The 27,253-nt window shown below is 42.0% G+C and overlaps 1 protein-coding gene across 1 annotated transcript; it reads right to left on the reverse strand.

The window, feature by feature from the left end:
• Nucleotides 1–9,570: 9,570 nt before the first annotated feature.
• Nucleotides 9,571–22,852, reverse strand: LOC112912048 (regenerating islet-derived protein 4). Its single transcript, XM_025988773.2, has 6 exons — nt 22,569–22,852; nt 19,742–19,964; nt 17,226–17,323; nt 13,697–13,834; nt 12,609–12,714; nt 9,571–10,633 (listed from the first exon to the last, which is right to left on the reverse strand). The coding sequence occupies exons 2-6, from the start codon at nt 19,806–19,808 to the stop codon at nt 10,566–10,568; spliced, it is 477 nt and encodes a 158-aa protein (XP_025844558.2). The 5' UTR covers nt 19,809–19,964; nt 22,569–22,852; the 3' UTR covers nt 9,571–10,565.
• Nucleotides 22,853–27,253: the final 4,401 nt, after the last annotated feature.

The raw sequence follows: 27,253 nt of genomic DNA on the forward strand, positions 1-27,253 counted from the left end.
TTTCCGTCTCTGATCCCATACTGAGACCACCAGTATAGGGATTTAGGTAGGCAACAGGGGAAACTGTTGGTCAAAGGAGCTTTAACAGTACAGATTCTTTTGTAGAAAACAAAAGAACTCTAGGCAGACTCAAAGAAGGGCTATGCACAGTCCTGAGAAGGGTAGGAGCCAGGGACCTTTTGGGAGTTGCTATAGCATGGCTTCACAAACCATCTGTTTAGAGTATACATTAGGTAACTCAATTCAAAACAAATTTTGACTCTCAAATTTCAGAGAAAGAAACTTTAAATGATTTATATTGGATCACATGTCCATTCTGTGGATAAGTATAAGTGAGATTATTATAACTAGCAACTCCAAACAAAGGAATTTCTCAAGAAGGAAAAAAAGAAAAAATGTAAAGATTTCCACTAGAGGCCTTCTTTTTTTCTTTGTGTTTATGTACTGTAATTAAAAATGAAATTGAATCATCGCTTTGAACATAGTTACATTTAAGATGAGGATCCAATATTTCTTCTTTTTTTTGTATATATTTTTATAGGAGTTCGATTTGCCAACATATAGCATAACACCCAGGACTCATCCTGTCAAGTGCCCCCCTCAGTGCCTGTCACCCAGTCACACCATCCCCCTGCCCATCTCCCTTTCCACCATCCCTTGTTCGTTTCCCAGAGTTAGGTGTCTCTCATGTTCTGTCACCCTCACTGGTATTTCCCATTCATTTTCTCTCCTTTCCCCTTTATTCCCTTTTGCTATTTTTAATATTCTCCAAATGAATGAGACCATATAATATTTGTCCTTCTCCGATTGACTTACTTCACTCAGCATAATACCCTCCAGTTCCATCCACATTGAAGCAAATGGTGGGTATTTGTCATTTCTAATGGCTGAGGAATATTCCATTTATACATAGACCACATCTTGTTTATCCATTCTTCTTTCGATGGGCACCGAGGCTCCTTCCACAGTTTGACTATTGTGGACATTGCTGCTATACACATCGGGGTGCAGGTGTCCTGGCGTTTCATTGCATCTGTATCTTTGGGGTAAATCCCCAGCAGTGCAATTGCTGGGTCATGGGGCAGTTCTATTTTTAACTCTTTGAGGAACCTCCACACGGTTTTCCAGAGTGGCTGCACCAGTTCACATTCCCACCAACAGTACAAGAGGGTTATGCTTTCTCCATATCCTCTCCAACATTTGTTGTTTCCTGTCGTGTTAATTTTCCCCATTCTCACTGGTGTGAGGTGGTATCTCATTGTGGTTTTGATTTGTATTTTCCTGATGGCAAGTGATGCGGAGCATTTTCTCATGTGCTTGTTGGCCATGTCTCTGTCTTCCTCTGTGAAATTTCTGTTCATGTCTTTTGCCCATTTCATGACTGGGTTGTTTGTTTCTTGGCTGTTGAGTTTAATAAGTTCTTTATAGATCTTGGATACTAGTCCTTTATCTGATACGTCATTTGCAAATATCTTCTCCCATTCTGTAGGTTGTCTTTTAGTTTTGTTGACTGTTTCTTTTGCTGTGCAGAAGCTTTTTATCCTTTTTGTCCCAATAGTTCATTTTTTGCTTTTGTTTCCCTTGCCTTCATAGATGTGTCTTGCAAGAAGTTGCTGTGGCCAAGTTCAAAAAGGGTGTTGCCTGTGTTCTCCTCTAGGATTTTGATGGATTCTTGTTTCACATTTAGATCTTTCATCCACTTTGACTTTATCTTTGTGTATGGTGAAAGAGAATGGCCCAGTTTCATTCTTCTGCACGTGGCTGTCCAATTTTCCCAACACCATTTATTGAAGAAACTATTCTTTTTCCACTGGATAGTCTTTCCTGCTTTGTCGAATATTAGTTGGCCATAGACTTGAGGGCCCATTTCTGGGTTCTCTCTTCTGTTCCATTGATCTATGTGTCTGCTTGATGTGTCAGTACCATACTGTCAGTACCGTACTGTCTTGATGATCACAGCTTTGTTGTACAACTTGAAATCCGGCATTGTGATGCCCCTGGCTCTGGTTTTCTTTTTCAATATTCCCCTGGCTATTCAGGGTCTTTTCTGATTCCACACAAATCTTAAGATTATTTGTTCCAACTCTCTGAAGAAAGTCCGTGGTATTTTGATTGGGATTGCATTAAATGTGTAAATTGCCCTGTATAACATTGACATTTTTACAATATTAATTCTTCTAATCCATTAGTGTGGAATATTTTTCCATCTTTTTGTGTCTTCCTCAATTTCTTTCAGAGGTTTTCTGTAGTTTTTAGGGTATATATCCTGAGGACTTTCTTTAGATCTGCCCAGTTCCAGTCAGCCTGACTGGATGACTTGATCACTTTTGTTGAACAAATTGTAAATGAGTTTTCAAGATATTAAACAAAGAGAAATTCAGCCTGAGGTGCTGGTTTGTATGTGACTTCTGTTCTACCCTGAACTATCCCTGATACTAGACCTGGCAATTCTCTGTACTCACCTTAGAAAATACCCTCATCGTTGATGAAAGATTTTTAGGTTGAGACAGCGAAAAAGGTTGTATTGTGCCCCACACAGCAAATGAACTAAAATTCTATTAAAAAACTACCCCCAAGAAATAGCAAGTGCTGAAGAGGATATGGAGAGAAGGGAATCCTTGTGCACTGCTGGTGGGAATGTAAATTGGTGCAACTGATACAGAAAACAGTATGAAATTTTATCAAAAAATTAAAAACAGAATTACTGTGTGATCCAGCAATTCTACTTCTGGGCTCTTATTCAAGGAAAATGAAAACTGTAACTCAAAAGGATACATGCACTCCCATGTTCATTGCAGCATTAGTTACAATAGCTAGTATGTGGGGACAACCTAAGTGTCCTAAGTGTCCTCGGATGGATGGATGAATACAGAAGATATGTACACACACACACACACACACACACACACACACACACACACTGGAATACTACTTGTAAAAAAAAAAGAAATCTTACCATCTGAGACAACATGGAAGGAACTTGAAGGCATTACACTAAGTGAAGTAAGTCAGAGAAAGACAAATACCGTATGATCTCACTTACATATGAAATCTAAAAACAAAAACCAAAAATCAGGCTCATAAATACAGAGATCAAATTGGTTGTCAGAGGCAAGGAAGTGGAGGGGTCGGAGAAATTGATGAAGGGAGTCAAAAGGTACAAACTTCCAGTGATAAAACAAATAAGCCATGGGACATAATGTAGAGCATGAGGTCTACAGTTAACAATACTGTGTGGAAGGAATATTTGAAAGCATAGATCTGAAAAGTCCTCATCCCAAGAAAAAAATTTTGTAACTATGCGTGGTGATTCATGTTAACTAAACCTTCTGTGGTGATCATTTCACAATATGTACAAATATCAAATCTGTACACTCCAAATTAATGTAATATTATATTTCAACTATAACTCCAAAAAATAAATAAGTACAGTTTAAAAGTTTTTTCAAATAAATGAAACAGTGTCCATCATCAGTATAATGGACAAACAAAACATGGTATATTTGCAGAATGGGCTACGACACAGCATGAGAATAAATGAGCTGCAACTATGCAACAACCTTGGTGACCTCACCAACACAGCATTGAGGGAAAGAAGCCAAACAAATATGAGTACAGATGCTGCCCCAAGTCAGGCTGGTGTTTGTCCTTTAGGGGTGGTATCATGACCAGAAGGACCCAAGAGCAGCTCCCAGGGTGCTTGATCTGGGTGTCAGTTCTATGAGTGTATTCTGTTTGTGAAAGCTCAAAGAGGTGTGCACTTTCCATATGTGCACACTGTGGTGTGTATATTATATACCACAGTAAAAGTAGAAAGAAATCTTGTTATATACTCTTGCTCTTCCCAAAGGCCCTCTATTCTTGGCCACATATGGGTCCTCCCTCTCTCAACTCTCAGCCACATGCCTTCTGCATTGCTCATGCTCAGGCAAAGCTCAGGTTTTGCTAAACTTTCTTTTCTAATAAATTCCCATAGAGAAACTTCGTGGCTGTAATTACATTCTCAATAATATCTTTTTTGGGGGTTGTGGAGGAGAGCAACAATATTGTAGTTTTAAAGTAGATGTGATCAATCAATCAGGTATTTACCACTAAGTATACACTATGGCATGATATTATATTCTAGAACCTTAAGAAGGCTTAAATTCTGAGTAATACTACAAAGTCCAGGCCTTCCCCTGCTGATTCCTTTCTGCCCCACCTTTGTCTCAGAAACTGCATCTCCAGCTACCTTCCGGGGGCCATCAGGCTGCAGGGTAGGGCTTTAAAATTCCTCATAAACTTACTTCTACTTTTACAACTTGTTTCTGTGTCTGTGGTATTTCTTGGTTGCAACATAACTGGGAATGACATTCCTCAGGTAAAACACATACCTGTTCCCTCATCATGGTGTGTCTTCTTATACTTTATGTCCATTGTTAACTTTTGTAAGTTCCCAGTGATGCTAGAGACTGACCCCTGACTCAGGGAACTACATGGTCCAGACAGAAGCAGAAAAAGAAAATGTTGGAGGGGCACCTAGGCGTCTGATTCTTGGTCTTGGCTCAGGTCATGATCGCAGGGTCCTGAGATTGAGCCCTGCGTTTGGTTCCTTGTTCAGCATGGAGTCTGCTTGAATATCCTCTCTCTCTCTGCCCCTCCCCACTCGCATGCCCACTCTCTCATTCTCTAAAATAAATAAATAAATCTTTTAAAAAACGAAGAGAGGGAGAGAATTGGAGTTGGAAGAGACTGTTCATTACAGAGTTACCAACTGGTTTCCATGGGCAAAAGTCAGTAGGCCTACTTTGTTTGGCTGACACACAGCTTAGAAGAAATTAATTTGACACTAGTTTTCCAGTTAAAAGTGCTTTACACAGCCGGCTTCACATACTTATTTCTAACCATACCCTTTAAGCATTTGTGTTTAACTGAAGACCTTCATTTTATAGATAAACTAAAGTTTGAAAGAGACATGTGCCCAAGGTCACAAAGACTTAAGATGGCAACAAAACAGAGAGATGTGCCAAGTGCTCTAGCAGTTAGGAGGAAAAAGACTTCTTAAATAACCTTTGAAAAACCAGCGGAGACTCCTAGAGGAGGTGGGGGCACTTGGTCGGAGGCATGTGCAGACATCAGTTAGCAGATGAAGGGGTTCTAGGCTCTGATATGTTTGAAGGGAGGGAGAGTGGTTAATCCCACTGCTCTCTCACTTTATTGGGGCCTTTCAAATGTTAGCCAATTACAGAGTGAAGTGCCTTGGTATTGGATTAAGAAGGTAGTTGAAACGATAAAGAGAATGAGTGATGGAATGAGGAGGGAGAGAAGGAAAATAAATAATTGTGATAAGGATGATAAGGATGGGGTTGGGAGAGGAGACTCAGGGGACGACCATGAATGTGAGGGGGTTTTGTAAATAATTAGGTTTAGATTTAGAGTTTTTCAAAGGTGAGCTGGGATTAACTCAGCTCTGTGGCTCTGCAGAAGCAGAGGAGTCACTGAACATGCTTTCTGGCTGAATCTCTTCCATCCCTTTTGGGAAAGTTTTCCATAATTTTAAGTCAGTTATTCACCCTTTTGAGGTATACAGTGTGATGCGGTGACTAATGTATACAGTTGCGTGACCACCACCACAACTGTGATCTAGAACATTTCCGTCACCCCAAAGCATTCTCTGATGGTCCTTGGCAGCCAAACCCCTTGCCACGTGCACCTGCTGGCCAGCACTGCTCTGCTTTCTATCACTACAGTTTTATCTGTTCTAGAGTTTCCGATAAGTGGATGGTACCTTACAGCACGTAGTCTTTTATGCCTGGTTTCTTTTATGTAGCACAATGATAATTTTTGAGATCTGTCCATGTTACGTGGGTCTATAGTTGGTTTCCCTTTATCACTGAGCGATATTCCATTGTATGGATAATGCCTCAGTTTGTTTATCTGTTCACCAGTAGATGAGTCAGTACCTTTGGATTCTTCCCGGGTTGGTGCCATTATGAATTAAACTATCACAAAATAAAATGTAGTGAACAATTGCATGTAGGTCTTTCTGTGGACATGTGGTCTCATTACTCTTAGGTAAATAGCCAGGAAAAGACTGTTGGGGGTATTTGTTAAGCATGTTTAACTGTATAAGAAACTGCCAAACTGTTTTTCAAAGTGACAGCACCCTTGTGCATCCCAGTTATATATCTGTGAGGCTCTGGCTTCTGCTGTGCCTCCTCACCAGCACTTGTTTTTTGTTTTTTTTTTTAAGATTTTATTTATTTATTTGAGAGAGAGAAGGAGACAGAGATAGTAAGAGAGAGAGAGAGAGAGAGAGAGAGAGAGAGAGAATGAGCAGGAAGGAGAGGGAGAAGCAGGCTCCCCACTGAGCAGGGAGCCTGATCCCAGCCTGATCGAGCAGGACTCGATCCCAGGACCCTGGAATCATGACCTGAGCTGAAGGCAGATGCTTCGCCGACTAAACCAAGCAGGCGCGCCCCAGCACTCGGTATTATGAGTCTTTTTCATTTTAGCCGTTCTAGAGGATGTATTGTGGTATCACGCTTGGTTTTGTTGCTGTTGTTTGGATTAAATTTTGAAGTATGGTTTCTCAGGTTTTTTCTCTTATGGTTCTTGCTGTGTCTAGGATGTCTAACCCAAGATCATGAAGTTGGCTGCCTGTATTTACCCTTAAAATAAATGCTTTCTGGCTTAATCTTCGTGCCCTCAGCTTAACTCTCCTCTGTCTTTATGCACAAAATGAATACAAACACTTCACATATCATAGTAAATGTGATGAAAATGTGTGTTACAGTTTTAAATTAATGCCTGGTGTATACCTCCTTTACTACCTTGTGTCTGCATTGCCTCCTATGGGCTTGTTTGTGCACAGCCAGACAGGCACATAGAATTTTCTGGAGTCATCTCTCCTACATAGCTGTCTCCTCATGCTCCAGCAGGGGGCGTGAGTTTATGTCACAGCAGTCAAGCAGCTAATTATGACTGCTGAAGTGACTTTCACATTGGACAGTGACATTTGTTAAGTGCGTAGGCCAGGCCCCTGTCCAAAACCCTTTTATTAGATCTTAACTAACTTAATCCTCAAATCCCCAAGGAAGAAAATGAAGGCTCCAAGACTTCACGCTCCGTATGATAGCAAGTTTGAGGCAGGGTCAGTGAGATCCCGAGTGGCTTAATGCCAGTGCTTTGCTCTTCCCACTGTAATAAACTACCACAGGCTGTGGCTGGAGTCTTATGTGATTGAACACATCCTGGGAAACAATATCCACCTGACTGTTGTCTTTCTCAAATCAGATGCTTCTCCAGTCTCAGTTCAGACACCTGATTCTAAAGTCCTGCAGTGGGGGCCTTTCAATAGTTTCCCAAAGGATGGCCCTTAGCCCATAGATAGAGACCCACCTGTATCAGCAGGGCCACAGAGGAAGGCTGTGTAGTTTGTGCACTGCTCAAAAGTACACAGCTAAGGGGGAGGTAGGGACTGAATTTTGTCCTGTGGGTCCAGGAGGCTGTCTTCTGAGAGCATCCTCTTTAGTTCCCACAAGGGCACTGTGTCTGCGAGTAGTGGCCCTGTCTTTCAGGTGAAGCTGGCTGACCCCTGCGATCCAGGGGATGCACATGTGCTGCACTTCACTTAGTCACCACATCCCACCGTCCTGGCCATAGCAATGGGCTGAGGCCTGAGCAAATGATGCACATCAGGGGATCCTTGGCCAATAAGGCTTTGTTTGGAGGCTTCTGTTTGAGGGCTGCGGGTGTCTTTTTTCCTAAGGTGAGCACTGGGGCTGTGGCTGCCAATCTTGCAACTGGATGGGGCTTGATAATGAGGTTCATTCCTACCAAAACGGGTCTAAAAATGCAGAGAGAAAACCCTGTTCTGGTGACTTTGTTGAGCTCTTGGTCGGGTTATGCCTGAAGCCCACATCTACCCACAGACAGTAGAGTAACATGTACCAACGCATCCTCTGTTTTCCTTAGACAGTCTGGCTGTCGGTTGTGACCAAGAGTGCACTAACTAGTCCATACATAGCACACTCAGGCCTGCTCCCCATACCCCTTCCTGGCTCTGTGTTTCCATCACAGCACCTGTCACCCTCTCATACGACGTTGTCTATTTATTTAGTTAATTGTGTTTATGCCTCCACTCTTCACCCCTGCTCTTTAACAGCAAGGGATTCATCTAGTTTGTCCATTGATCGATGCGCAATCCCTGAAATGAATTCTTAGCACGTAGCATACGTTTAATAAGGTGCTGTTGAATGACATAGCTACTCGATGGATAATTAAAGATTATTAAAATTCCATATGCAGAACTGGAAACCAGCACAGTTCTAAAGTTAACCAAGGACCAGCCTTCTAATAAGACATGTAGCTGCTTGGCCAGTGTTTGGAAACTGTGCTCACACACATGCAGCTTGTTGGCCTTCCAGCAATTTCAAGGAGAGTGCTTAGTCAGTGTTACATCACCAAGAGTGTTTTAGGTTGGTGATGCTACTCAGTTGGAACTGTTTTTATTTTTATTATTGTTATTTTTTAAGATTTTATTTATTCATGAGAAAGAGACAGAGGCAGAGACACAGGCAGAGGGATAAGCAGGCTCCATGCAGGGAGCCCGACGTGGGACTCGATCCCAGGTCTCCAGGATCCCACCCTGGGCTGCAGGCGGTGCTAAACCGCTGCGCCACCTGGGCTGCCCAGTTGGAACTGTTTTTAAACATGCTTTAAGTATTTTTAATGTATTTACAGAATGATTGTTAGATTGTACTTTGCTTTCTGTTGGTATATCTATTATTAATCACTCCTTGGATTTTTATTTTATCTTTGCTTCTTTGCTATCATGAGCTCCTTTTCCGGAGGAGAGGATGAATGAATTAGGGGAGGTGGGCAGGCCATGGTGTCTTTTATCTCTCATATGTGCCATAGTCAGAAGACATGGAGAATCTCTACTTTTTTGGGAAATTGTGACCCATGTTTCCCTTCTATTCTATTACTTCTTACAGGAAAGACCACAGAATCTGGCACTTAATCCAGCGAGGTCCTTACATGGATCCTATCAGTCTGGCATTTCAGATTTATCTTCCGTCATAAAATCAGATACCTTTGTTTGTTTCCTCGATGGTACCTTACTCAGAACCCTGGTAAGAGTTGGTGGTTGCTTTTTGCTGAAGCTAACTATCAGCCTGGCATCTTGTCTGAGCTCCCACCATTAAGACATTTATCCCTTGGGTTACCAAGCCTTTTGGCGACCTGTTATTTCTGATGTCTTCCTCTTTGGTTGCAAAAGTGACAAGGGTGTGGGGGAAGGGAGGAAGAACTGGGGTGGGAAAATCAGCTCTCTTTTCACTTCCCTTATCCTCATTGCACTCTTCTGTGAGCCAGCATGTCATAGCTAGTCTCAGCCTACTAATGTCACAGGGGAGCAGGGGAGCTTTCTCAGGTTCGGGTATAAGACTCTCTGTGGACTGGTTGGCAGAGCAATGTGGGGGGAAGCCAATGGCCATTCACATAGCCTGAAGTGCGTGGCTTGGCCGCACAACCTCACTCTCTGGTGGTGCTTCTAAGAAATGCAGATGTGATCACACCAAAGCCGTATTTTCTGTAATTGTCAAGTCCATATTATTTCTTCTTATATAGCCAAGTAGATTCTTGACCTAAAGAGTCCCAAATCTGTACAAGCGAAAAATTACCTCCTGAGGATTAGAGCAACCACCTCATAAGGGATCTCAAACCTCACCAGGCAGAGAGGCTTGAGTGAAGAGATGGGGCTGTTAGTGGCTGGGAGACAGGAGCATCAGGCCCGAGGCAGCTCCAGGCCACTGGCTGTGACTCTTGTCTACCCCCATCAGCTGCTGTACTCACTCTGAAATAACACCACCCATTCACCCCGACACAGAGTTTGGCCATTCCTAGGGCCTCCCTCCCTCCTCTCATCAAACCAGGGCCACAGCTGGGGAGGAGCTATTCTGAGGGAAGGCAGGGTCTAGGAGGAAGGAGATGAAGAAACACATGGGTATATTTTTCTGAGTCGTTTCCTTTTTCATTCCCATCACTACTGAACTGGAACAGAGCAATCTTCTACGCAGACAGCTACTTACTAAAAGATGGCCCTGGCATCTGTGGTCCACATCAGCCTAATAGGAACCCTGCTGGTTGACATGCCCTGTTGCAGAAGGAAGACTAAGGAGGTGTCTGAGCAGGAGGATGTGAGCACTAGAGAAAGGGCAGAGGGGTTCAGAAGCTGAAAGGGGCTGGGAGCTCACTCCTCAGGTGACCTCCTGTCTTCCAACCTTTATACCTGATGGCCCAATGCCCAGGGACTTCACCAGTCCCCCTAGATGGCCAGAAGTGGAGAGGAGGAAAACAGGACCACAGGGATGGATCCCAGGGTGACCTTTAGAACTGGAAGCCACTGTTGCAAACAGCGTTGAGGACTTTGCCTCTAATAAACCTAAAAAAGTGAGTGCAGTAAGGGCCTCATCAGCCTCTATTGCCATGTTTACTCTGAGGTCATGATCAAATGCAGCCAGCATGCACAGAGGGAAGAGGACAGGGGCTTGCGAGGGGTGGGCACAGCCTCGATGCACGCTCTACGGTCGGTATTTGCACAGGAAATGCTGCTGCTTGCTGCAATCATTGCTCTCCCAAGTTAAAAAATCTGTAAGAGAATAAACAGATGAGAAGAACAAAGAAAAAAGAAAAAAAACACATTCAAACCCATCCAGTTCTGTACTGCACTTCCCTGTGTTACTTGAGTGCTTTGCTTGGAACCCCGGGGAAGGCACTGCCATGGTTAATCTCATGTGTCCACTGGGCTGGGATATGCACCCAGGTGTTTCGTGTGAGGGAATTTTTTTATTTAGCTGTGATTAGTATTTAAATTAGTAGACTCTGAGTAGAGCAGATTACCCTCCATAACGTGCGTAATCATCCAGTGAAAAGATGGAGTTTCCCCAAAGAGCAAGGAATTCTGCGTCCAGGGTGCCCCCTGGCCCAGGACTGTGACATCAGCTCTGCCAGGCTGACAATCACATGAGCCAGTTCCTTAAAAGAAATCCATCTCTCTAGGGGCGTGTGGGTGGCTCAGTCAGCTAAGCATCTGCCTTTGGCCTAGGTCATGGTCCTGAGATCCTGCGATCAAGCCCTGCATTGGGTTTCCCACTCTGCGGGCAGTCTGCTTCTTCTCCTGCTCCTGATCTTTCTCCTCTCTCAAATAAATAAATAAAAACTTTAAAAAATAAATAAAATACAATTTAATAAAAGTGTTCTTCAGTCAATTCTCCATGTGCCTTGGAGCTTCTAACATTCTTAGCAGCTACAATGTCCACTTTTGCTTGGTTAACGCCAGTGATGGGGTTCTCACTACTTCCCGGAGGTAGCCCATTCTATTTTTGAATAGTGTTAATTGTTCACAATTTTCTCCCTTAATTTAGACAGATATCCACATTTTGTTAGCTTCTACCTATTGATCTTGGTTGTGTCCCTTCTATCTGGACTGTCTTACGCCTTTCACAGCAGCGCTTGGGGTCTCTGCAAGTCTGGGAGAAGCCCTTCCTTCATCTGCGAGGAGACCTTCTCCTCGTGAAGGGTCGGAACCTGCCCTCAGAGTTTGTACCTTACCCACCATTCATCCTTTGCTGTTGGAAAGTTTTCTTGCTCTTTTTTGTGCATATAAACTTTATTCCTTAGAGGGCAGCCCCCCTGCCTCACGTCCCTGAGTCCTCAGTCCAGGCCTTTCCCAGACCCACTTCCTGCCCAGGAGCGGTGCCCTGGTGACACCATGATGGCCCTTTTAAACCCAATGTCTTTGGCATCAAGTAGCCCCTTTATCTTTGATATTCTGTTTCCTTGTTTTATAAGGGAAATCTTCCACATCATTATCCGCCGTGGTTCTCAAATGTGAGGATTTTATGGGTTATGTAGCATCGTCTGGAGACATTTTTGGCCAAAACGACCTGGGGTGGTGGTGGATCTGGTGACATCAGGGTATCCTGAACCTACGATGACAGGACAGTCTCCACAACAAAGAATTATCCAGCCCCAAATGTCATTGGTACAAAGGTCGGAGACTAACTTATTAGCATAAAAAGCCCAGAATGAAAGCAGACAGGAGAAACCAAGAGACTCACATGATCATGTGCAGCCTGCAACTGAGGGTCTGGGCCCTGCATTTTGGGGACAAAACCCAGGGGAACAAAGAAGAGGGAAGAATGCAGACAAAGATGAGGTCCTGTGCCCTCCCAGGGACCCCTGAGTATCAAGAAGTCCGAAAGGAGTCCTGCATGTTTGCTCCCGGTAGTTGGGGTTTCCCAAAATGTGGCATCTTTCGCCCTCATGGTATGAATATAATAAGATTTTAAAATAAGCCTATTTCAGAAAAAAAGTGTGTGGATGTAAAGAACCTAGTAAGTAAACAGCTGAACCACTGGGCCATTGATACGGCCAAGATTGTAAAGTGGTCACAGATGACTGAAGGTCGGTACACCATGTCTGTGGCAAGACCACCGTCCTATAGAAAACAGAGTTGTTGGTGTGGATGGGCGATGAGGAGCGGACGGTCCATATTTGCTCTTACAGGTAAAGGGCAGGGCTATGATTTAGGAAGAGGCAAGGGACAGCACGTGAGGACTTACTCTTTCTGGCGCTTATGTCCGCACAGTACATGTTCTCGCCCATGGACTCACCAGACCAGCTTTTGTATAAATATAAGGCCCCATCGATCCACTGCCACTTCTGCCTCTGCAAGTGACCAGAGATGGAAGATAGTCAGCCAACAGGCCTCCTGCTCATGGGCTCATAGCCAGGGGCTCCTCTCCAGCCCTCTGAATACTTGTAAAAATTTGTCATTGCAAAAATAGGGGAAGCACAGAAATGTGCACAGAATGAAAAATAGAAAACTCATCCCATTTAATCAGTGAGAGGAAAACATTACTAATATTTTGGCATATTTACTTCTGGTATAAATGTTTTTCTCAACCACAACAGTTTTATGTGCTAAAATATGTGGTGAGCTTTAAGATACCTCTTCAACTTTGCATCTTGCTTCCTAAACATTTTGAAATGGGAATGATGTACTATAATTCTATTGATGATGATTATATTGTTTCTAATTTACAATTATTATAAAGAATACTGCCATGAACAACTTTGTTCTGAAGCTGTTTCTGTACTTAAACATATTTTCTTAGGTAGAAACCCAGAGGTAGAATGTTTGGGTCAAAGGGCATGAATATGTTGAGGGTACTGACATGCATTTCTCCAAACTACTTTCCAAACACTTTCCAGTTGTATGAATTTAAGTCTCCATCTACTGGAAAATTTCTTTATAGCCTTAAAAATATTATTCAATGAGGGGCTCCTGGGTGGCTCAGCGGGGAGCCTGCTTCTTCCCCTTTCTCTCCATCTGCCCCTCTCCCTCCCCCTGCTTCTGCTCTTGCATGTTCACACATTCTCTGTCTCTCTCTCTCTCTCTCACTTGCTCTCTCTCTCTCAAATAAATAAATACATCTTAAAAAATTATTCATTAAGACAAGGCAAAAGCTTGATAATCTTACAAATCAAATTATATTGCTATTTTAATTTGCATTTCTTTGATAACTAGAGACATTGCACAACTTTTTCAGGATTTTATTAGCCATTTACTTTCTTCAGTTATGAATACAGAAAATTAAATCCATCCAGCTTTCCCAAGGGAGCATCTGTGAACCACCTCTGAAGTTACCTTTTGTGGGTCATGCAGGCCGATCCACACAGGCTGGTTTCTTTGGAAGCCCCTTATGTACTTTGCTACCATGTTGGCTTCCCTTATATTCTGGAGAGATGCCAGGTGGGCTCCGTTTCCATACAACTGACACTCGAACTGTGGGCAAGAAGTTGTGCTAATCAACTCTTGAGGTTTAAAAGCATTGTCCTCATCCCAGAACCCTAGTGCACCAAGCAGCATGGAGTGTGCAGCCCCATCTCCTCCAGAACTTGAAATCTAAACCCCATAACACTTCCTGTCTCCATAGGAGAAAACACAACTGTCACAAGTGTGAGGTTTCAGAGGAAGAGGCAGCCGGAGGCAAGGTTGTGAGCTTTAGGGTCAGTGGAAGTGCCTGGGCTCCTCCTGTTCTTGCGTCATGTTACCTCAACAAGTCATATGACCTCTCTGAACTTTCCTTACCTGCTACACAAGGGAGTTGTGTGAGGATATTATTGCTATAATTACATATTATAATTCTGCATTGGAACAAATCTAAGAAATCACTCATTATAAAATGTGCCTTTTTGTTCATGTCCCACCAGGAAAGAAAGAAAAAAACACTGCCACTGTATCTAAATAAGGGAACATCTGATTTTGGAGGTGTTCAAATGTGAACAGGATGTGGATAGGATAGGGTAGTGTTCTTCATGGAGCACCTTCAGTATGATGAGCATCTCACACATGCTCTCTCACTGAATCCTCACCCAGTCTTAACAAATAGGAGCCACCTTTAGTTTATGGTGGAGAAACGCATGATCAGAAAATAGTGTTAGACTTAATTGCCTAAGAATAGAGCCCAGGTCTGCATAACCCCCAAGTTCCATGTCTGTTTTATTTTAAGTTATTCTGGCCCCTATATTGCACAAGAATAACACATGGTAAAGTGTAAACAAATGCTCTGTACTTTATTTTGTACCAAATAGGAAGAGTGTGAATTGTCTAAAAATGAGTGATGCCTCTTTCAGGAGAGAGGAGACTCCTCAAATGTTGGTTTAGAATTGAAGATCTTGTGTTAGCTACTTTTTCATTCTAGATGAATGTGCCTGTTTGCTTTTCCTCAGCAGTAGCCACAGGACTTAACCTATTTGGATTTTTGAGTGTCTTCATCCCAGTAAAGGTAGACCAGGGACTGGTGTGGAAGCACATAACAATCTGTTCTGTTGCAACTTTACAAACTCTCAGCTCCAGACCCAAGTTTATTTTACTCCTGTATGCCTTTTTTGATCCCAAATTCTTGTTCTTCAAAGAGTCTACCTTCATTCCTATTCAAGAGAATGTGATCTGGATTTTTCTTGTCCATTACTGAATGATAATCACCTTTTGTTTCAGGTACTGGATGGAACATGAGGCATAACCGTAAACAGAAATTTATGGTCCAATTAAATAAAACAAACTTTTATATCTACACATCATATAGCTAGATAGAGATATATACTTATTTTATGCTCTTTTGTAACAGGATCTGCCTACATGATAGAACTTAATTTAATAAAGCTCAATTTAATAACAGGGTCATGGCTGTGGTACCTATTCCAATGCTTCCCTTTGGTATCTTGCTCATGGTTAGATGTGGCTAGTGTTGAATGCTCATACAATTCTCACATTTGTCAACCACTTTACAACACCAAATGCTTTTATACCCCTAATTTTATTTGACTTTCAAATTTGTGAGGCACAGAAGCCAGATAACCAGTCAACATTTAGTGAGAGTACTGGTCACAAAGGATTCCTGGGACAGAAGAGGAAGCAGGCTCCAAGGGGCTTAGTGATATTTTGCTCCAAGTCCATGTTCCTGGTGGTGACGGAACCAGGCCTGGAACTCAGATCTCTCTTTCTCTTGTGTCCAAAATCAGATCCACCTGTCACTTTCTTGGGCCCTCCAGGCTAGGGGTCTCAAGCACCAAGACTGGCCCTCAATATTGGCAACTAGTCAAGCAGCAGCAGTGGCCATGGCAAAGGTTTTTGGGTCCTTTTACAGCACCTTCTCTGCACTCTGTTCAGGAGTGGTTAACCCTGCTAAGGCTCTGTATCATTTCTGTGGACTGTTTTTGCCCAATAACTTCAACAGAGCACCCAGCATGTGCCAGAGGCAAGTTATTTTAACAAATACTTCTGACAAGCCCATGGGATAAAGTGTCATCCTCATTTTATTTTACTTATTTTTTAAAGATTTTATTTATTTATTTATTTGAGAAAGAGAGAACAAGTGGAGGGTAGAGGGAGAGGGAGAAGCAGACTCCCCACTGAGCAGGGAGCCCCACATGGGGCTCAATTCCAGGGACCCTGGGATCATGACCTGAGCCCAAGGCAGGTGCTTAACTAACTGAGCCACCGAGGTGTCCATGTCATCCCCATTTTAAAGCAAGAAACCAAGTAAAGTGAAGTATAGCTTAACTCTATAAGGCAGACTCATGATTTAAACTCAGGTCAATATTACTCCCAAGTCCCCAGGTATTTTCCTCTTTGTTTTGGCAGAATTCATGTTGGAATCTCTGGAAACAGCAGTACAGGTAGCCTTTCAAAATTTCTTAAAGTTGCTTCTCAAGAATTGAGGAAAAGCTGATTGCTCTCCATCAGCTTGCTTTCTATCAGTGAATAGTGTCTGGGAAACTCCTTCTTCATTTAGTTCTCTCTCTCTCTCTCTCTCTCTTTCTCTCTCTCTGTCATCCACATCATCCCAGGAAGCATTGGATTAGGGCTGACTTCTCTGGGTTTGCTTCACTGCTTACTCTGGGTGTAATCTTGGGAACGTCACTTATGCTCACACTGCCCTGAAATTTTCTGTTTCAACATCACAATCTTGCACTAATCCTCACTTTCTAAGGCCAGGGAAGACTTTGTATCCTCAATAGCTATAACTTGGTAAGTGCTCCATCATTGCTGAGTTATTTGTCTACAGAGTTCTGAGGCCATTCTGGGTACAGATCACACCACATATCCCTATAAAGTGCCCCCAATCAGTCACATCAGTTAAACCACTGCAACCCAGAGAAAGAACAGCATGGGCTCCCCACAATCCTCTCAGGTGGAGTGCCTACTTGGGTATCTTCAGTGAAACAAAACCAGTATATTTGTTGGGTGGTGTAGACAGTGAAGCCTTCTATTCGTTTAGATTGCTTCACTTTCTATTAGGTGGTTCTGAAGACCATGTCCCAGGCCTGGTAAATCTGGTACAGCAATTCAATGTTTCTTTCTATAAGGTCTTTATCTTCATATTCTCCTTATCTTTGTGTATTTCTGTCCTCACTGACAGTAATCTCCAACAGCAATGGCTGTTTTTGTTTATTCTTACTTCTTCATGGACCACTTAGGGTCTGGGCATATAGCACCTGGTCCATCAATGCTTTTAGAACTGAATGAATTGAAACATACAACTGCCTTCTTCCATCTCAGCAGCCTTAAAATGCCAAAGAACAACCCTTAGTTCTGAGTTACATGAGACCTGCAGCTCTGCGTGGCATCTTGCTTTAGAGATCCCTGTCTAAGTGTGGGGCCAGATTCTTACCTCAGCCTCAGACCAGTTCCTCAGCTTCCGGAAGTATCCATAGCAATTAGACTTGTAATAAAACCATCCAGGAGCACAGCTGGGTCTCATGATGATGTCTGCACAGACACCAAAGGCAATCACAGTCATGATGGCAAAAACAATCAATTACCGCACTAGCCGGTGTTGATGGGGAGGCTGGGTGCCCTGAGGAAGGACCCCAGCTATGTTGCCAAATCTTTATACTGTTAATCTTTCTCCCAGCCTTCTTCAAAGGGAACTATGGCCTTTAGAAGGATAACTGTGCATTGGAGAAAAGGATACAATGAGATCTTTTGGGGATCACTGAACACTGGTTCTGAACTGACACTAATTCCAGGATACTCAAAAAGTCACTGTGGTCTGCCAGAGGAGAGGCTCATGGAGGTCAGGTGACCACAGAGTTTTAGCTAGGACCATTTCATGGGGTCCTTGGGACCCCAAGGCCATCCTCTGATTATCTCCCCAGTTATGGAATGCAGAATTGGAACAGACATACTCAGTGACTGGAAAAATCCCCACATTGGTCCTAAGGTCAAACAGCCATAATGAAGGCAGCACAAGAGTAGATGAGTGGCATAGATTGGTAGTTGTAGGCATTACAAGAAAGGAGTGCTGGCTTTGGCTAGGGGGACACAGGACAGGTTAGATGGCAACTTGGATGGAGCTTGAGGATGGGTGAGCTGAGCTGTAAGTCAGTAGCAAGGGGACATTTGAGGCAAAGGGGGGTGTGAGCAGATGAATGGGGGCAGAAATGTGTAAGCTGTGCACAGCAAGAGCAAGCATTTAATTTTGTCTTAAGTATAGGGAATATTTCAGGCAAGCCTGGTGGAAAGGAAATGAAGAATCAAGGCCTGAAGCCAAGGAATCTGTGACAGAGAGAGGCACAAGTTCTTTGTGCTAGTGGATTAGTGAGTGGGCTACAATACCATATCTGAAGGTTTAAAAAACAAGAAGGTGGCTGAAAATGCAGAGGGCCTAGATGATGAAGGGAATGCCAAGCTGGCAAGTTTGGGTTTTGTGACCATGTGGCTGTGCTCCAATGCTAGAGATGAGTGCAAGGCTCTTTCTATTTCTAGTGGATGTCCACAGACTGTTGTTGTCACAAAGCGAGCATTTCCTCTCTCCTCTCTCAAGTGACACTACTGTTATTTTCACTGTTCTATTTCATCCCTTGCCTATAAATCTCTAGGGATTTCCTATGCTTTCACATAATCTCCCTACTCTGGCTAGCATGTGAGGGCTTTCATGACCTGGTCCCACAGCCCTAACCAGTTGGATCTTCCTATGCTGCAACCCCAGAAAGTCTCTACAGTTGAGGGGATGATCTGTGGAAGAGTAATGGAGTGACTGGTAGGAATGTCCTGGCTCCCCAGGTTTAGCTTGGATGAATTTCAAGCCCCTGCAGGGAAGCCAGAACCAGAACAACAGGGAACTAACTATCTGGCTAGTTGGCTCCACAGGAGGGCTTGAAGGCTGCCTCCCATAGTCTTTCACACTCTAGCATGGTTCAGAGAAAGTGGCTGAATTCCCCAGGACCAGGCACCCATAGGATTGAGAGAACTGGTGGCTCCTGGTTGGCATGGTGTGGAGGACAGAGAGCCTTAGAACACAAGGACACACCCAGGGTAGGCTAAGACAAGAACTACAGATGTGAGTCATGGACATGAATACGATGCCCAAAGAACACTACTTCTCTCCCTATGTCCCTCCAATGGATCTCCCCATGGCCAAAGTATTCCTCAGTGGGAAGAATGTCAGGTTATATACATGCTCAGGCATGGTTTCCTTCACAGGGCCACATGGGACTGTGAAAGGCACCCTGGACTAGGCACCAGAACATCACATAATCTTACTGTGTGATCTTGGGCAAGTCCCCACCTCCTCTGGGCCTGATTTTCTTCAGAACAAAAGCATTATACCAGATGTGCCCACCTCTCATTTTCCATTTCAGATATTCTATGATACTTATTCTTAATTCATGTGTACAGTCTCCTTGGCTTTATTTCCTAGAAGATCTTAGGTTATTGATTCTCACTTTGTTGACATGTTACTTTGTACTTGATGCTGTGTCTACATGTATGCAGGAGTCATCTCTCCCATGAGGCTGTAAGTCCTTTGCAAACCAGAATTTCCAGCATATTCAAATGGAAAAACAATGTGTAAACATTGGGTAGCTCTAATTAGATCTCTCACTTATTGACCACTAAGCATCAGGTGCTTTAAATACATTATTTCCACCCTTCACAAGAAACTTGTAAAATAATTATTATAACTGACATTTCGTTGATAATTTAACTATGGCTTACAATTATACAAGGCTAGAATTTGATTCTATAGTCCTTGCAATTTTTATCATGTGACATGGTCTTTTATTCCTGTCTGATATCCACTGCCTGCAGCACCTAAACATTTTTTTTGGCGAAAGGAGGGCTATGTGAGTTTGCTGCATGAACACTGGCTCTGGGCTCAGTTCCAGCTGAGTGACTGATACTCACTACCCAGGACGTCAGTGCTGGCTATGCAGCTCAGCAGTAGAAGCAGCCACATGCTTTTGGGAGCCATCGTCCTCTTCCCTGGACAGCAGAAATGCTTCAGAAACCTCTACTATAGGGGTCTCAGATATCTGTGAGTTTTTCCCTTGAAGTTCTTGGATTCACCTGGATCTGCAATCTGAACACAGTGGGTGAAATGGACCCAGGAATTTAGATGCCAAATCACCTAAGGAGGAAAAAAAATTTTGTTCTGGTTAAACCCAGATTATACAATAAAGGAAGCCTCGGGTTAAATGTAGAGATTAGGAATATTTAATTTATGTCACCTGCAAGGCCTCTGGCCCAGTGCCAGAGACCTAACTGTACTGGGTACTGTAACTGTACCGGGCTGAATAGTTTAAAAGTCTGGATGAAAGCATTTGGTATATTGTGAAGACCTTGCTTCTGCTATTTTCAGGAGAACCAGCAAGCTTTCTCACAGTTGGAGCAGTAATGGACTTTCTATAGAGTCGATTCAATCAAATTAAGTTGGTCCCAGGAGTGAATTTTTCTGTTAGAATCAAAAATGAATATATGATCCAATACCCACATTTCACAGATTAGAGGACCTGAGGTCTATGGGTATGAAGTGGTTTGGTCATTGTCACATGGCTACAAGTAGTTATTAGGGCAACCTTCTGTCCTTTACACTTAGGTGATAACCATCTTTTTTTTTTTTTAAGAAGATAGCTTTGTTATCTTTCCCCATCACCAGACTGTACATGAATTATTAAAACATCAGTGAAAAACTGGAAAATAGGAAGTAAATTCAATCTTCCAGAAATAAACAATTTAGTGACTAGCTGATAGACATCTTTCCATGTACATCTGTATATGTGTGCAGGTTTGTGTGTCATTTTATATAAACAGAGTCATAGAGTTCCTTTACTTGGTTTTGTTTCTCAGAAACTGGTTGATTGTAATGGATCTTCTTCCCCTCACATAACTATTATGCAATTTTGATTCCCTCTTTAGTATAAGTGCACACACACACAGGGTTGTGACTTCACAGACATGCACAGTTACAATGATACCCTTGGCTAAAATGCCCTCTGAATGGGCTGTTCTATACATTCCAGTAATAGTGCACAGACAGCAATGCCAGTTCCCCCAAACTTCGAGGAACACCTAATTTGTCCAGTTTTTTTTCTTGCTAATTTTGGCAAAATAAACAAAAATCTCATTGTTTTGTTAGTATTTTTAAAAATATTAGTAATTAAATTACTTAAATTAGTATTTTTTAAAAATGTTCAAAATATATAAAAAGCTGAACAGCTTTTTTTTTTATTGGAGTTCAATTTGCCAACATATAGCATAACATCCAGGACTCATCCCGTCAAGTGCCCCCCTCAGTGCCCATCACCCAGTCACCCACCTCCTACCCACCTCCCTTTCTACTACCCCTTGTTTGTTTCCCAGAGTTAGGAGTCTCTCAGGTTCTGTCTCCCTCTATGATATTTCCCACTCATTTTCTCTCCTTTCCCCTTTATTCCCTTTCACTATTTTTTATATTCCCCAAATGAATGAGACCATATAATGTTTGTCCTTCTCCGACTGACTTACTTCACTCAGCATAACACCCTCCAGTTCCATCCACGTTGAAGCAAATGGTGGGTATTTGTCACTGAACAACTTTTTATATGATGATCGATTAGCTTTTTAAATTTCTTTTGTAAATTTTTGGTTTACAGCTTTGTACATTTTTCCTGTTTGATTGCTATTTTTTTTCCTCAGGAATTTGTAGGGCCTTTCTTTGTGCATTTATTGCCTTTCATATATTACTAAGAATATTTCCCAGTTTGTATTTCTTCTCATTTATATCTTTTGCCACACTGAAAATTTCAATAATGTCCATATTTGCCTTCTCCTTTATAACATTTGGAATTTATATTAAAAAACAGGCCATTACCATCCACATAAGATTAAAATATCTACCCATATTCTCTTTTATTTTCATTCATCTGACACTTATTTTAGTATAAGCATGCCATTGGGTCCAAGGTTTTTTCCCAAATGATTATGAGGATGAGGAATTCCTTGAATCCTGCTTTGAGCATACTTTATGATCCAAAAATCAGAATATACATTCTGTCAAATAATAAATTGCTTAAGGGAAATGATGGAACATAATATTCAAACTTTCCTAGACAATCTGAAGATTCAATCCCTACACAAGTCCATGTGAGCACTCTGACACAGTGTGAATAAAGGAAACCAAATGGTGAAGGTGTGATGACCACCCTTTAACATAATTACATTAACCCTGCATTTCCCTGATGAACCTCCCTTCCGAAAGTGATGGAGGTACTCTCAATGTCCTGCAACCTCCTTAAAACACAAACAGCAAGGACTTCTCTGTCAAACCAACTGTCTGGGGGAAGGGAGGTACGGCATCTTTTGGAATAATCTAAAAGTGGATCTTAACACACTGACATTCATTGAATGCTCTCATGCCACCTAATCTAACCCTAACTAAGTTGTATTGTACATATTGCTAACTTATTTTACCTATGAAAATACCACATTTGTTGAGATTAAGTAACTTTCCCAAAGTTTCACAACTACTAGATTTCACAGCCATGATTTAACCTGACACTGACACCAAACATAATGCTCTTTATAAGGAACAAAAGAAATGCATAGTTCAAATTTAAAAACACAGCAGCAAAGAGCATGACTAACATCATTAATTAGACCCAAAGCTTATAATTTCTGGCCCAGTGAAGAGCTAGCAGAGGAAAACTAATGTTCAAAAAAAAAGCCTTCTGCCCTCAACTGGGTAGAGAATTACCTGGATGGCCCTCAAGGTGTTGAAGACCCCTGTCTTCTTTGGTGTTCTGAGAGATCCCAGGGAGTTTCCTGAGTTCTTATATCTTCTTGCTTCCAGAATTATATGACCTTTGTTTTAATCATAGAGCAATAATATTGCTTCAAGTAATAATCCATCCATAAAAGTCTTATCTGTAGTCAAAGCTAATGTGTGAGAGAAGGCTTGAGAATGAATCAAATAGCCAGAAGAACTCCTCCCTGTTTGTAAACAGCCTTTCCTTTCCAGACCATCTTATCAAAACTGACAACATCCTGTCATCTGTGAGAAGCCTATCTTCTCTCGCTGTATCTACTTTTTCTTCTGTCAATGTTTTTTTTCTATCTCTTTCTACTGTTAATTTCCTTTCTTCCTCCTCCCTTTCTATAAAGATGCCCCACTTCATCTCTGGAGAATCAGGATGTGTCTATCTTTGTGGAAAAGATTTGCCACCAGGCTGGATGGAAGTTCTGCATCCCTGCCGTGTGCTCCAGGGATCCAAACAGACTTTCCCCTTTAAGGCACCAACTCTATCCCCCTCAGCATGCACCCCATTCCTCAAATATCTATTTCAGCTCCTACTGTTTGTTCCTCAGGAACAAGGCACTGAAATCTTGTCCTAATGCAGGACAATTATGTCAAAATAGTTCACATTGATATACTGTTTTACCATAGAGTGTTTCTGTGAGATCCTAACAGAACCCCTGAGAGTTATGTAGGACATTTACCCTCATTTCACACTGACAAAACTTAACGTTAAGAGATAGTAGAGAGCCTGCTCAGTCAGGTGTGTGATGCTGGTCAGTGGTGGAGCTGGATAGTGACCTCAGGTCTTCCCTGTTTCCTGAATCACACACTCTTATTAAGAAAATAGCCCATTTAGAAAAGGCAACACAATTTCTTTCTCTAGTGTTGATAGCAAAAAAATTAAACTATGTTGAAAATATCAGCAATTATTCAACCTCAAAAGACTAGAACTTTAAGGCTGGGAAGGATAATGGCATTTCTCAAGTCCTGTGCTTCTGCTCTACCATCGATGAACCTGTAGCCCAGAGAAGCACTGTGAGTGATTCAGTACAGAGCTAGTTTGGAGTGAAGCTGGTATCAGAAACTAGGCTTTCTTCCTCTCAGCCCAGAGTTCTTTTTACAATGCTACTTGAGCTTTTCCATTGGCTTTTTCTAGCCTGAGTATACATCTACGGTAGGACAGGAGAAAGTCATGTTTCCACGGTGCCCAAAATGTATTTTAGAGAACCTCTGCGATTCTGATGATACTTTGGAGAAAAAGCACAAGGCCTGGCTTCAAATGAATGTTTGTTCAGGTCCTAATTTTGTTTGTTTGTTTGTTTGTTTTTTTGGAGAGGTCCTAATTTTGTTACCTACTCTCTGCATAACATTGGGCTGGCTCCTGAACCTTTCTGAGCCTCCATTTCCTAAATGTATGTGGTAGGAAATCACCAGATGAATTTTGTTTTTTACACTACCGGTTAAACATGGCCTTTCTCCCTTTAGGCAGCTGGATGGGAATCATGACACAACAGGGAACAAAGATATTAATTCCAAACCTTTTAAATTCAAAAGAACTGTTCCAAATACAAGAGAGCAATCTTTCTTCCTTCCTTCCTCCCTTCCTCCCTCCCTCCCTTCCTTCCTTCCTCCCTTCCTTCTTTCTTTCTTTCTTTCTTTCTTTCTTTCTTTCTTTCTTCTTTCTTCTTTCTTTCTTTCAAGGATTTTATTTATTTATTCATGACAGACACAGAGAGAGGCAGAGACAGGCAGAGGGAAAAGCAGGCTCCCTGCAGGGAGCCTGATGAAGGACTCCATCCCAGGACCCTGGGATCACACCCCAAAGGTAGACGCTCGATCATCCTGAGAGCAAAGTTTTGACAAAATATATGTTTAGGTAGATTTCCCAACCCCCAACCCTCACTCTGCTAGCTACATGTCACTATATAAAGTCTTGAGATGAGAGAGAGAGGGAAGAGAAGAAGATGAGACAAGAGAATTAGAGGCTCATAGGACTTAAAGAGGTCTTCCACTGAACCCCCCCCCCCATTAGTTAGTTCCAAAGGTGGACATTAATGGAACCTACATAAAATTGTGGAATATAAGAACACAGAAGACTCAGGAAATACCTGCATTGAAAAGGGCCACTGAATACTGAGTAGAATTATTTGAAATTTTTCTATATGTGGACACATCATACATGACATTTAGAGAAACTTAAAACTGCAAATCAGCAACAATTACCTCCAAAACTAGGATCAAGGGTGCCTGTGTGGCACAGTCAGTTAAGCATCTGCCTTTGGCTCAGTCATGATCCCAGGGTCCTGCGATCAAGCCCCATGCTAGGCTCCTGCTCTCATGGAGCCTGCTTCTCCCTCTCCTCCCTGCTTGAGCTCTCTCTCTTGCTCTCTCTCTTTCTTGAATAAATAAAATCTTTAAAAGCACAAAAACATACACAATCCCCCCACCAAAAAAAAAAAAAAAACTAGGATCAGAATAACACCATACCAGAGTAATTAAAATGCAAGGGAAATAACTAACTAAATAAAATATATTAATAATAAAAAAACAGACAAATAAATAAATAAAAAAGTGTGAAGGGAAGCAACTTTCTTATAATTTTCACATGTCTTAATTTCATGCTCTTCTCTCTCAATGGCTAGTTAGCTGGGTATAGATTTCCAGGTTGAAAGTTGCTGGATAAAGGGGAACCCTCTTGCACTGTTGGTGGGAATGTGAACTGGTATAGCTACTCTGGAAAACTGTGTGGAAGTTCCTCAAGAAATTAAAAATAGAGCTACCCTATGACCCAGCAATTGCACTACTGGGTATTTACCCCAAAGATACTGATGTAGTGAAATGCCAGGACACCTGTACCCCAATGTTCATAGCAGCAATGTCCACAATAGCCAACTATGGAAGGAGCCATGATGCCCTTCAACAGATGAATGGATAAAAAAGATGTCATATATATATATATATATATGTATATATACATATATATACATATATATATATATATAAAATGAATGAGACCATAAAATGTTTGTCCTTCTCCAATTGACTTACTTCACTCAGCATAATACCCTCCAGTTCCATCCATATCGAAGCAAATGGTGGGTATTTGTCCATTCTTATGGCTGAGTAATATTCCATTGTAAATATAGACCACATCTTCTTTATCCATTCATCTTTTGATGGACACCGACAATAACCCCAATCAGGATACGGAACATTTCCATCACCTGGGTAATTCCCCCCTGCACCCCCCTCCCACTAAAGTAACAACTATTCTGACTTCCATCACCACAGATTAGTCTTGCCTTTTCCTTTTTTAACTTTATGTAAATAAAATATGTACTCTTCTATGTCTGGAATATTTCACTTGACATAAGTGTTTTTGTGTTTCTTCCACATTGTTGCCTGTATTAATAATTTGCTCTTTCTAACACTCAGTAGCATTCTATTGCATAAATATAGTGCAGGTCATTGTTGTTCTGATTCCTCATTCTTGGTTGATATACATTTTAGCTATTCTCAGCTTCTGACTAAAGCTGCTATGAACATTGTTAGCCTCTTTGCAGATAAATGTTTTCATTCCAGGAGTAGGAGTGGGATTGCTGGCTCATGGGATGGGTGTGTATTTAAGTTATAAAGTGAAAAACTTTTCCCATCTTACACTCCCACTGGCAATGTACAAGAGTTCCAAGTGCTCCACATCTTCAGTAACATTTGGCTATTATAGTCAGTCTTTTAATGCTTTCACCATAAGTCAAAAACTACTATACTATTTCCTGTGCTGTGACTTATCACAAAGTAAGGAATTAAAAACCACACAAAGAAAGTAACTCAGACTTTAATGAGGAGAGAATTCATATGTGGGAGAATCAGTAGTCCTTTCTGGACCTTTTAACTATCTCCAGAATAATAATAGCATTGGAGTGGATGATCTCTGGGGCATTTCTAACTCAGGTAATGGATTTGGAGGAAGGCAGGTCAGTGCACGGGCTTTGGTGTCAAGATTCAAGTTCTCACCAGGCTCTGCAATGGCTTAGCTAGAGGGCTTTGTGTAGATACTTAGGCTCAAAAGAACTCTATTTTCTTGCTAATAAAATCAAATATGAATTGTACATCTACCATAGGAAAGTTTTGAATATTAAATGAGATAATGAACACACGGAGTTTTGCATAGTACACAGTGAAGACTTATTAAATAGCAGATTATAAAACATAGACATTTTCTGTAGGCATGCTGACAACACTGACTCCATCTTTGGCCCTCTGTCTTGTTCTCTCCTCTGGTGCACAGATGATGCCACTTTAGATAACTCCCCTGTGACCTTACCACCATGTCCCTTGCTCTATAAAAGCTGTGGCTTGGGATTCAAGCGGGGCAGAGAGTGCAGTAGAGAATGGTCTTACGTAGCTTAGATCACCTGCCCACCTGCTACCCCCTGTCAGTAAGTTACCCCAAATAAAACTGGATAAATTGTATGGAGTGGCTTGCTTCATTTTTTGGTCCTGAAGTGACTTCCCAGTCTGGATGATACATTACTGGCCCTCTTCCCTCTTATAACACTTTCTAAAGTATATTCTTCAGGAGAAGGTGGTGTGCTAATGAACATGGTCAATCCTTAGTGTGGCTAAGATGACATGGATGGCAT

Source organism: Vulpes vulpes, chromosome 8 (assembly GCF_048418805.1).
Source record: "Vulpes vulpes isolate BD-2025 chromosome 8, VulVul3, whole genome shotgun sequence".
NCBI lineage: Eukaryota > Metazoa > Chordata > Mammalia > Carnivora > Canidae > Vulpes > Vulpes vulpes.